General features: G+C 37.2%; 1 protein-coding gene across 1 annotated transcript; it reads right to left on the bottom strand.

Annotated features, from left to right (window-relative positions):
- Positions 1-5,542: 5,542 nt before the first annotated feature.
- Positions 5,543-11,150, bottom strand: fgf7 (fibroblast growth factor 7). The gene is made up of 3 exons (XM_069173654.1): positions 10,686-11,150; positions 7,076-7,182; positions 5,543-6,689 (listed from the first exon to the last, which is right to left on the bottom strand). The coding sequence occupies exons 1-3, from the start codon at positions 10,969-10,971 to the stop codon at positions 6,474-6,476; spliced, it is 609 nt and encodes a 202-aa protein (XP_069029755.1). The 5' UTR covers positions 10,972-11,150; the 3' UTR covers positions 5,543-6,473.
- Positions 11,151-12,365: the final 1,215 nt, after the last annotated feature.

The following is a 12,365-nucleotide window of genomic DNA, read 5'->3' as shown; positions in this document are numbered from 1 at the left end:
TAGCATTAAACATTAAACACCAGCTATATATATATATATATATAGTCTAGTATAGTCTGAGATGACTCCCAACTGTTGAATCCACTATATCCAGATCCAAAATTTACTGGATCCTGACCTTTGTTACCTGCCATCCACATCTCAGCTGTTTTAGATATTAAAATAACACTAATGGAAAGGAATACTGATTCACAAAATGGTAATTCTGGTTAATTATAATGATTATAATGATTTACAATGGAAATTTGTTTGACCTTCAACCAGTTTTTAAAGACACTGGTGCCCTTTAAATCAGTTTTCATTAGAATAATTCATACAATATGGTTGAGAGATTAGCTCAGGGAAAACTAATGTAAAATATAAATGTGCATTTGTCTTTTTCAAAGCCAGATGTGCATTGTGTGATGCAAAACAGATTGTTTTATGTCAGATTTCAAAGATACTGGAGCTGTCACACTTTTTATGAAACAGATAATTGCACGCAGACTTCCATAGCAAACAGATGTGTATTGAGTGAGACCTTCCATTGTCTGTAATATTAGATTCCAAACAATCAGAAATCTGTCTAATGTGTACTGTCTGCCAGGTTGGTTTGAGAGTCGTGGCAGAAAAGCTCATAATATGCACACCAGGATTTTCATGTCTTTTGGTCTGTGGGCTTTGTATTGGCTTCATTATTAAATTTAGACATAGACACAACAATATCATGCTTGAAATCAATCTGCCTTAGTCGAAAATGATTGGATTAGTCATTCCTGATCTGTCTTATCATTCAAATTAATTGATTTCCCTCTGTGTTTAGTTTTGCGCAGAGGACTGAAAAAAAAAAAAAACGTTCTAACCACATTTCAGGAATGTTTCTTCTGCTGTTGATAGTTGTCCAGATTAAATTCAGAGAAAATCTTTAGTGATAAATTTGTTTCCTCTGTATTCTTTTGTTGTTGGCAGTTCTTAATACTGCCAGAAAAATGAAAACATCAAATCAAGTATATAATATGTGATATATCTTTCAGGCGTATCAAGGCTTATCGACCCAAGTACATAATTTTATTTTTCCTTCCCTGGATCAATTGAACAGCTGCTTGACAGCCTCAAGAGAAACCTTGTGGACCCGGTGACCCTCTGGATCTCAGGTACCAACATGCTGGCGATACGCACCTGCAGTTTGACATTGTGTGAGTGTTTGAACAGTTGCACGGTGTATTTTCCAGGTATGAAGTCCAAATAATTTTCATGGCAGAGCAGGATCAGTAGTTGATTTGCTACAGCAGCTATAGATGAAGATGAAGAGAAGAACCCTCTCTCATGGTGAGAGATATACTGTTTTTCAGTTATGCGTCTTTCCACTAGTGGATACAATACACGTGTCCTTTTGCCTTTCTGTTTGTACATGTGTCAAGATCACCCAAAACTCAACTTATTTCTTGTGAGAATGTAAAACCAAGTTAAACACACTCTAAGCATCGACAACATATTTTTGACAACAAATTGAAAATCAAGCGTAAATGATACGGTGGCTGTTAAGTGTTGTAAACCACCCTTTCATTTTTATTTAACTGGAAACCTCTTTAAATACTCCAGCAACAACAACAACAAAAATAGGTGAACCTCACTTCATTTGCATATTTAAAGGTGCAGTACACCCAAACCACAAAAAGTATTTTCCCTTGTGGTATCCAGCCATGGAACTAGATCGGGTTTTAGTTGCATAAGTCTTCCCTCTTTTGATACATCTAACGCAGTGGAAATTTTTTTTTTTTATAAGCTGATTAAAACTGCAAAAACCACCTGTGTTTCTGACAACAATGTCCATGTTTCTCTGGATGATTCATAGACCCCACCAACAGTATTTTAGTGGGAACATTTATTCAGTAAAATATATTTCCAATCCAGTAACTGAAGTGTACCAAAGATTAAAAAAAAAAAAAACTGCTGTCACATGCTGTATTTTCAAGGCATTTTGCAAACTCACAGGCCCCCTGAAAGAATTCCATGAATTCATTGGCTCTCTCTGCTACTAATGGACAGATGAATCCTTAAACTCAATATGTTTGTTGGATAGATAATCAACCGAAGTGGCCAACTTTAGCCGCATAACCTAATAATGATGCAGTATTTGAAACACAGAAAAAACTTTTCAGCCATCCAACTTTACTCTCATTGCGCAGCCGCTTTTTTTTTTTTTTAATAACTATAACCTCTTTCTCTTGTCATGTCGGCATCGGGGAGAAATGTGTCATATGACTTCTTTATAAGTGAATCCCAATTCAAATAAACCTTGCTGTTGACCGCAAGTGTAATGTAGTAATGAATAGAGCCTGCAGGTTAGTCTGCAGAAAATTTAGACCCAGAAGCTCAGCTGTCAGTTTACTGATCTCTCACTTCTCCTGCAATCACAGTTTGTATTTGTACCAACAACTAGAACTCACTACCACATACATTGTTTACTTCTTATTCACATCACCTTTCCTGTCTTTTTCTTACTGGAACAAATAGTTAGTAATCCGTGTGAAGGGCTACAAACTAAGTGTAAAGACATATTGGACTAATTTGCTGTGGACACTTTCACATTTTAAAGATGCGACCCTTAAGATTTGATTACACTTGAGTGGAAGTAATGCGCCACTTCTACATGATTTCACAGGGTTTTAGAAGTGAAGTTGTTGTCAAACTTGAAAATAACAATAGATTTTCAGCAACAAAAATAAAATTAACAGACTATATAAATATATGAGCAAAATGGATAGAAGTTAATTGAATATTAAGTCACTTAAGGACATTTTTCCTGTTTCCTTAAAATATATTTTTTTGTCTGTGTTGACAATGAATTCACGTTGCATGAGGCACTTGATGCCAAATGTGGCCATATTTGTTGAGTTTACTCAGATCTTTGGTCAACTTTCATGAATATAGTGTTGGCTAGAAAACAATCTCTAATGTCCAGATACCAAAACCAAGAAATCAAATTGCATTTCAAAACTTGGAGAGACATTTTACTATGGCATTGCTATGACTTGATTCCAGCTAAGAGTCAAATAGTGGCTTTTGTAACTTGAAACAGGTAATAAACTTAGACTTATTTATCATTTTCATTTTCATGATAACAATTGTGGTCTGCATGTCTACTAATTATGTATAATTATGCACATTAATCAGTACTATTTACTCATGCAGTGTTATAATGTTGCATTTGAAATGTTTGTTTTATTTTCTTGGTGGTCCAAAATATTTTCCTTATGGTCTGTAGTTAAATGGCCTTTTAAAACCGGCAGTGCTTAGTAGACTTTTTTTTAATTTTTTTTTTTTTTAATTTCAGCTTAATTATAAACATCTTCTTTCAATCAGAACTCATTACCTCCGTGTTGATTTCATCCGCTGTCAGTATAGGTCTGATATAGCGGTGAGCTGCTGGAGGTCCTGACCCTCTTTCGCAACGATCTGGTGTTCTGGGGGTTCCGTGCTAAGAGCTGCAAACACAGAATTCCCCGGGTTGCATAACAACAGATTTCCTCTGGGGAAATTGAAGGTTTACGGCCTTGAAATGTATCAAGTTCAGCTGCGTGTTCCCTCTACCCATCAGGACCTCCCCCCCCTTTTCTGCCGCTGCCCCAGGACCACCTCTCCGCATCGCACGAGACTCCCCAGTCTCTCTCCCTGTTCGTCTTCCCTCGCCTCGCTCTCTCAACCTTCCCCCTTTTCTTCCCTTCTTTGCTGTTCACAGCCAGTGTTAGACCTCAACCTTCTTGATGTTGCCCTTGTCTGCACATGTAGCCTGTAATATGGGACACATGGGGTTTTCTGTGTTTATGCTTCCACAAAAATGCAAATCTAATACTGATGTGCTGAAGGATTGCAAAGAGTAGTGAATCATTGTCATAGAGTCATTATTCATCCCAGTAGGTCCATCAAACTGCACAGTAGCTCCTTAGCTGCTTTTTTGAGCAAATAAATAATAAAGAAACATAGATGTGGACAATAAAATAACTTTAAGCTGATGTTATTATTCATAAAATTGCACTTGTGTACTGGTGTTGTGCTTTAAAATCACTTCAACTAGTAAAGTGCTACTTTGGATTTCATTATTAATAAGTTATAGATTACAACTACATCTGGACAAAACATTAACGACATGTAAGTATTAATAATACAAAGTGAAAGCTATTTCGACACACTGTTTTATCAATTTACTTACTTATATTTAGGGTCATTATTACAGATCAATATTTTTTTTACTGTAAATTAACTGTTATTGCTGTCAAGAGTTGAGTTAACTTCATAATTTTGCCATTTGATAGGGGTTAGAAAACTATTAAAATGACTTTTGATATCAAGAGCATTTTACTAAACAAAATCTTGGAACACTGTGTAAGCTCTTTGAATTTATGTGTCTGATGTGCCTGTGTTGCGGTTTTTGTCTTGGAAGTCTGCAGCTTCACATCAATTTTCCTCTCATTCTCGTTGGCTTCGACTTCTCCTCGTCCTGCTGGGAATACACAGCCTTCAGTCTGAAATGTGTTTATATTTTGAGCATGTTACAAATTATCTGCTAAGACTAACTTTGCGTGACTTGGCAGAAGCCTTCACCTCCCTCAGATGTTGTTTGGGTCAAACATATTTCAGAGGTTTGCTCTCTCAATTTGACTGTCTTTGTCTGACGGGTTCTCCGAGCCAGATGTGAACCCACGCAAAAGGTAAAGCTCATGCCGTATGTTGGTGTGCGATTGTGTGCCTGCACCTGTATGTGTATATATGAGTGTATGTGTGTATGGTGCTGGCACTCTGCCAATATAGCTGCAACATTTTTCAGCACTGACCAGACTTCACGTTTACTCAAGCAGTATAAACTCAGAGGGAATGAATGCATCATATGATCATGTGGATGTATTTTTTTTAATCTTCCATCAATTTAAATATGTCGTTGAGCTGTATTACATCTCAAACTCCCTTATCAGATTGTGTGATCGTATATCATGTACATAGGATTGTCCAAGGACACTAAGGTTTTCCCAGATGTAAAAGACAACATCAACATTCTAATTATCTTGTCATTAAATCAGCTAAACTGGGAAATGAACTGCTTAATATCTTCAGAGGACTGCAGTAATACCAGATCTATCTATCTATCTATCTATCTATCTATCTATCTATCTATCTATCTATCTATCTATCTATCCATCTATCTGCAGTATGTATGTATGTATGTATGTACACAAGGTAGAATATTTAGCAAGTCAAGATATTTCTGTCAAAAACTGTCAGTGTTTCTGTCTTTCTACGGGACCTGTATGGTGTATAAGGTATTTACTCGTTGACATGCTAATAACTAAAGGAACTTATTAAGGTGATGGCTGTGAGTTTATTTTGAGGTCTTTTATACCCCCTAGTGGACAAGAAACCCATGAATACAGTCTGTAATACTATGTTCCAACATTCGCTCAGTAAATGAGCCATTTAGAATAATTCACATTGTAAGGAAAAAGGACACTTTAACTTGTAACACATCTGTTTTATATCAAGAAAGCAAATAATTTACAACCATAAATGATAAGGCACTATAATGTATTAGCTAATACTGGGATATTGCCAACATATCATGCAGAGAGAATTATGAGTATTCGATCATAAATGGATCTTTGTCTTTGTCATACTTATTGAAAATTAGGGTATCTTATGAGAAACTAAAGAAAACATCTGTACAAATAAATATGATCATTTAGTGTTCAGGATTATTGAGTCTAATAGAACGAGATTACATAGCATACACATTTATAATGTTATTCACTTTTTATTTTAATCTGGTTATCTTTTCAGCAGCTTCAGAATATTTTACCTTAATAATGAAGAGGGAGTCAGTGAGCAGCTACATTATATCTGACCAGAGTCTGGTCCTCAATGCAGGAGTGACATACTGATCAAAACAAATCATTCACAAATAGATCGTCCTATTTTTTGTACTGGACATGCCGTTGTGGTTAATTGTGCCACTGTTTTGTGTCCTTTGAGAACTTGTACCATGAAAAAAGACAAGTCCAGCTTGCTTCAGCACATCTTGGTCAAGCCTGCTCTGGACCTTCGTGTTGCTCATACAGGTTTCCTTATCTGGTCGAGTGTCGATCACCTTCGGAAAAGAATACAGTCCAGACTGCGTGTCATACATTTTACTGTTTTATAAGAAAACACTTAACTGTTTGATAAGGAAATACAGTATTTAACTCAAAATAACAGTGGTATTTCCATATTTTCTTGTGTCCTCACCCTTATTTAGGGATAGTTGGACTCGTTTATTCTTCCCATCTGATACGTCTCGTTTTCTTTTATGATAATGACAACATATTATAAAACATTATACAACTAATCTACAATTTAAGGAGAGTGGAGCGTGATGTTGGTAATGAGCTTACATGTGTCTATTAACATATATAATATGTGATTGAAATCATACACAATTTGTGACAGAGTCCTTTTGTTTTTTTTCAGTCCACTCTCCTCTCCTCCTCCCTACATTTCATTGGGATGAAGTGAGATGCTATGTGCTCCCTCCTGGTCTTCTTCCCTCGCATTGGCCTTCCCTTCTGAGACAGGGCTATGAACATTTCTTTGCCATTTTTAGTCCACTTTGCAGAGGAGTATGCATTGAAGTAGTTTTCTAGGAAAACCTCCTTGAAGTTGCAGTTTTCATTGTAGATCCTCTGCAATGGAAATACATCAAACCATTAATACAATGCAGTTGCCGACATTTTTCTTTTACGGCTTGGCAATATATTGTTATTATTTTGATGTTGTGAAATTAACAGTTCTAGCCTTTGTATTATAGACCTTTACCTGCTAAGGCATTATATTCACATTACTGATGATTATTTATCAAAAATCCCATTGTGTAAATATTTTCTGAAAGCACCAATAGTCAGCCTGACAATATTGTTCCAATATTGTGGCGTTTGGTCAAAAATATTCCAATATTTAATTTTATCCATATCGCCCAGCCCTAGTTCTTGGCCTTAATTATTCAAATGGATGTTTTGGACTGCCTGTTCTGCATAACTATGAATGCTGAAAACCACATGTGAAATATTACCTTGCCTTGCAGCTGTCCAGCCTTGTTCATAGAGATATAATACTGGCTCTTCACACCTTTGATAGCCAGTATGCCCCCCTCAGACACTGTCCTGATCTCCAGGATACCTGCCAGACAGTCAGACAGTCAGTGAAATGCGACATATTACAGGACAGATAAGACACAGTCAGCACCCAGCCTTCACTCCAGTGCCACTCAACATTCATCTTCATTAAAAAACATCATGGAAGTTCCTGTGATAAATCAGTCTGTGGACTTTCTGGCTTGTTAACTGGCCTGGGTGGCCGCTACACAAACCACAACCTATGTCATTGCACATATGGGAGACAGATTAAGCCTTTCTCCCCTGGGATTGAGAAAACTACCTCCTGCATGTGCTTTGCACGCTACATTTTAGACCTGCTCCTCAAATCTGTTGGGGGGGGGGGGGAGGGGGGTAACACTAATGCTAGACTGTTTTAGTTTGTGATTTTGTTGAAATGATTTGACGAAACTTAAAAACACATTTTGTGTTTTACTAGAGTTCTGGGAATTATACCTTGGTGAAGCACATAATATTAGATTTAGCAGTGAAATAAAATGAATGTAATGTCTTAACATTTTGTTTCAACATTGTTGAAAGGCTGAAAGATAAAAAAAAAAAATCAGTTCATGTAAACAGCAATATTTCTCAGTCTTATATGAACAATATTTACAATGATTGCAGTAAGGTGGTTCACCTCCCTGGCAAGTGATGGAGATAATTACTCATTTAGTGGGACATAAGAGTGTATGAGGAAGCATTTTACTTTTTCGTTTAATCCAACAGATATGCAGACCACTAATTATTAGTTCACTAGCCAAAGGTCCATAAAGTCCTACTTCAATTAAAAAGAAGTAACTATCACATGCACAGTATTCTGTTTGTATGATTGAAGGCATGATATGGCTAAATATGGTGAATCATTAAAATGTTTAAAATTAAAATGTTTTGCACACAAAAATATGAATTTCAAGGACACCAACAACAACTTAGATTTTTGCATAATGTGAAAACTTGTTAATTTTTACATATTGCAGAAATTCTTGCATTTGACAGGCAGAGGGGGGAAAAGGAAGAACTCCATTCAAGCTCTTCAGACTGACATTGAACATGCAGCATTTTATTGTTTGCTAGATCACAAACAGATGGCAGTCTCCCAATCTTGGAATGTTGTTTGCGCTCTGCTTGCACTTGATATTTGACTTAATATCACTGTCCTTTGACTGTTTGCTCATTTCTATTTATCCCTGCTTTTCTGTTTGATGTTTGATTTGATTTTTCACTACTTGAGATGAAGGTAATGTCAAAATTCAAATTACAGTAACATCTTAATGTGTAAATCGCATATACTATCAAAGTCAGCTGAGCATTTATTTCCTAATAATCCAAACTGTAGATGGACCTGTATGTTTAGCCCTTATACTCTGGAAATGTTATCTTCAAATTATTACGTTTAACAACTGCTTTCGTATCCTGTTCCACACACAAATGCACACACGTATTGTTAACATCAGCTTAAACACATGCGCCGTGACTTCCTGCCCCTGGCAAAGTAAACTAATTTGTGGGTAATCCCCAATTCAGCTTTCTCTTAACTGTGTGGGAATTCAGTGTTTACAATTACTGGTAAGGATGCTGCAGATCTATTATTCTTTGGGATTAATATAATTACACAAAGGTGAGGTAATGTAAAGTATGGCAAATTCATTTGAATAACTTTTCACTTTGTTTTCAAATGCAATTTTAATACTATTTAATACAATTTAATACTTATAAACTATGACATATTTTAGTTTGCAAAATTATTCTCAATGTAATAGTGGGTATTGATTACAGTCTCAGTTATTTGTATTTGGCTGCAGCTGGAACCTGGCATATTATGGTACAATCTTAATGACTTAATATAGTGGAGTATAGTTACTGTCTTCGAATTCTTTGTTTTCCAATTGCTTTTGTTTAGAAACTGTTGATTGCATATTTGTTGTTTATCTGCCCTTTACTGTGGCGTAACACAACTTTTTGTTGGTATGGTCACTTGTTTGCCCTTGTCTTTCACTGAGACACACACCTACATGTGTTACTGTATAAGTGAAAATATGTTATTTTATTGTTACACAAGTTTGTTTGCTTTTGAGGATTTGTTCACACATTGACAACACAATTGTCCTGGCAACTGTCGATGCCCCTGAACAGAACATAAAAAAAAAAAAAAAAAAAAACCTCTACAGCAAAACATTTTTATTCATCGATGTCCAATTTCAGAATTTTATTTAGTTCTCTCTACATTGCAGACTCAAAAGCTTAAACTCTCCTCAAAACTGCATAGTAGACATTTTGACTTTTGATCAAAGCGATTGTTTGAAATATAATAACGTCAGAGAGAAGTTCTGTGGTGCAAGAGATGAGTTGACTGGAAGTAAGCCTATTTTAGTTGCAGACACACATGGAATGTGGAAGCCAAAATAAGGCAGCTCCAAGGTTTTCATTCTGGTTTCTTCTTTTCATTAAAAAAAAAGAGCCTTTATGCATTCAGCTTCTGAGAACTTCTTGTTCACTGCAGTCAACAATATGAGTCACTGATTTATTGCATATACATTTGCAGCAGGCTGGTCTCATCAAAAGATCAGTGGTTAAATTTGAGTGTGCTTTTAGCGTGCGATTGTTCGCCACATATGGGTGTATCAATCTTTCTGTCTTTCACTGCCAATTGTTGCACAAGCATCTTTTCCATGAGGCATCTCTCTTTCATGCCAACATTCCAGCCACAGCCGCAATGTCAGATAGGAGGAAATGATAACTACTTAAAACATCCTCACCATGACAGAGACTTCAAGTAGGATCTAAAAAACATGAACTGTGAAAAATGTTGGCTCCAGGGCAATAATTTGAACAACTTGTCCAGTTAAATTACAGTTAGCATTGCAAGCAAATAACATGTCTCATTCATTTGTTAACGGTGTAATATTATTTGACATATTTTACTTTAAATTTTGGACTGGACAGTGGGGTGGTTGTCTCTGTGAATAACATACATTTTTTTTCCCATTTTTAATACTCTTGCCAATTCTTTGTCCCAGTGTCTCATCCTGACTCTGTAAGTTTGTGGGAAAGTAAATCAGGGTGAACAAATGTGAGCCTGTACCGGTGTGAGTCTGGGGTCACAAGGGCCTGGCACCCATAAGTCTCCAACACCCTTCAGTTTACTTCATTACAGCCTGTGTTTAGATGGTGTTGTAGTTTACAAGCCAAAATCCCACCTGCTTCATTTGACCCTCTGTCACTTTGACTGCTCCAACAGAGACACGTGACTCATTAACACCGTGATTACACTGTGGCGAACTCTGTACAATAACATGATCCACGTGCTGCTTGACAAGCCAAAGGTTCTGCACCAACTCAGTGGAAACATCTCACGACTAAACTCAAAACATCTCATATTCAAAGACAAAATGCACACCTGCAATCAAATTAATTAAAATTTGGAACTTATATTTGGAAAAAAAGGAGCTTATATTCATTAAAAAAAAATGCAGAGAAACTTATAATGATCTTTAGGTATTATGATTACTCAAAAAGAATGATCCTTACTGTGGCAGTTGGTGGGATCTTGAGTCCCGTTGATGTTGCCAGAATCATCAATAGTTAGGAACCACTGCGTGCGGCTGAACAGCTGTCGGATGCGCACATCTCCTCCCTCCATGTAGTCATAGTTCCTGGTGTGGCGCTCGTGTTTGGAGCAGTTCATGATGGCGGCGAGTTGCTCTGGTGTGCAGTCACTGTAGACTACACAAACACTGCCAAACAGAAAGATTGCATGCAGGTAGAGTCCCGAGAAGAGATTTTGAAGGTTCCATGTCAGCATCCATTTGTGCATTATAATACAATGCAGTGGGGATCAATGAACAACATACTGAAATGCCAGATTGAGATCTGTGCGCTATCCCTCGGCCCAGCGACCCCCTTGAACCCTGACTTGTGACCCGCCGGTCCTTGTTCCTGCAGCAGGGATTCCTAGTGGGATGTTGAGACGGAGCGCTTGTGGAGGAGACTTTGTGAGGCTGGTTGGGGTTGGCTGGAGAGAATTCTCACAATGAAGACGGTTGATGGTATTACGAGATGATGTCTCTCTTTAGTCCTCAGGGAGGGTGTGCTTTGACTGCTCCATCCTCTTGTGATCATTGTCCAACGAGGGACATCATAATCCAGTTCAGGAAATCTTATGCAGGATGTCACTGTAAAAATTATTTTAGACATGTTTGATTTTAGCAAATATTTACACTTTAAGGTACACTTACTAGTTAAAAAAAAACTAACAAACAAAAATAACTTGCTGATTGCTGTGATTCACCCAGGTCTAAAGTGGAGCTGTCATAAACTTTCAAACAACTTTGAAATAGCTCCTGGTTTTCTGTAATTCTACAAACATGTACTGTACATTCCCTAGCAGAAAATGAAAATTTACAAACATACTTTTAAACAAACAAAATATGTTTCAAAGAATCTGTAATTTAATGACTTACCTGTGCTCTGAGGGATGATAGGAGTTGTCAGAGGTGTCTTCCCTTTCAGCAAGACTTTCAATTCGAAGACTCTTTGGTTCTAAAGTTGTAGTTTCAGCTGTAAACAAAGTCAAGTAATGCAGTGAAGCTGAGCGGGAGCTGGGAGCTTCTGTGAATTCCCATGTATGTTTCCCTGATTCTGGCGGGCTGACTCTGTGCATCTTCCACTGTCGCTGTGCACTCTGCTTAGATAAATGCCTCCTGCTGACCTCACTTGAGAGCAATTAGATCCCAACCAGTCAGCTGTCCCTGGCCGAGATGCAATGGAGAAACACCCTCTGCCTGCCTCACACTGTCACTCACTCACCAGACATGAGAGGGAGCTATTAACTCTTGTAATACCAGGCTCTCCTTGGTATGTACTCCTCAGTGCTTAAAGAACATTTGCTTGCTCACTCACGACTGCAGAATTTGTTTTACAACTTTTACAAGAAACATCCTACACTTGAATAGGTTTGTGCTTTGCATGTTGCAGATGTAATAGTGACTCACATTCACTTTACTCATGGTTAAGCTATTTGTTCTAATGAAAAAGCCTTAAAGAACTTCTTTCCTATCATTTTAGATGTCACAATTAATTAGTAGTTTTACTTGGCTGCACTGAATTATTGGTAAGGATTTACTGACTCAAGTAAAAAACTTCAAAGAAGTCCTTTAGTTCTCATTCGCATTGAGCATAGTAGTGGGAAGCACTAAGTTATGGTTGGGA

Source organism: Embiotoca jacksoni, unplaced genomic scaffold (genome assembly GCF_022577435.1).
Source record: "Embiotoca jacksoni isolate LCO1_2020_lvr unplaced genomic scaffold, fEmbJac1.0.p SCAF_6, whole genome shotgun sequence".
Lineage (NCBI taxonomy): Eukaryota > Metazoa > Chordata > Actinopteri > Embiotocidae > Embiotoca > Embiotoca jacksoni.
The sequence above is the reverse complement of the archived record's forward strand: the minus strand, read 5'-3'. Positions and strand labels throughout refer to the sequence as shown.

What these genes read in the sequence shown, in the direction of transcription:
- fgf7 (XM_069173654.1), bottom strand. Translation starts at nt 10,971, where the DNA reads ATGCACAAATGGATGCTGACATGGAACCTTCAAAATCTCTTCTCGGGA. An exon ending in AGATCCCACCAACTGCCACA is followed by an intron (nt 7,183 to 10,685) that starts GTAAGGATCATT and finishes ACTGTCTGGCAG; the next exon opens with GTATCCTGGAGATCAGGACA. An exon ending in CTGGACAGCTGCAAGGCAAG is followed by an intron (nt 6,690 to 7,075) that starts GTAATATTTCAC and finishes TTTCCATTGCAG; the next exon opens with AGGATCTACAATGAAAACTG.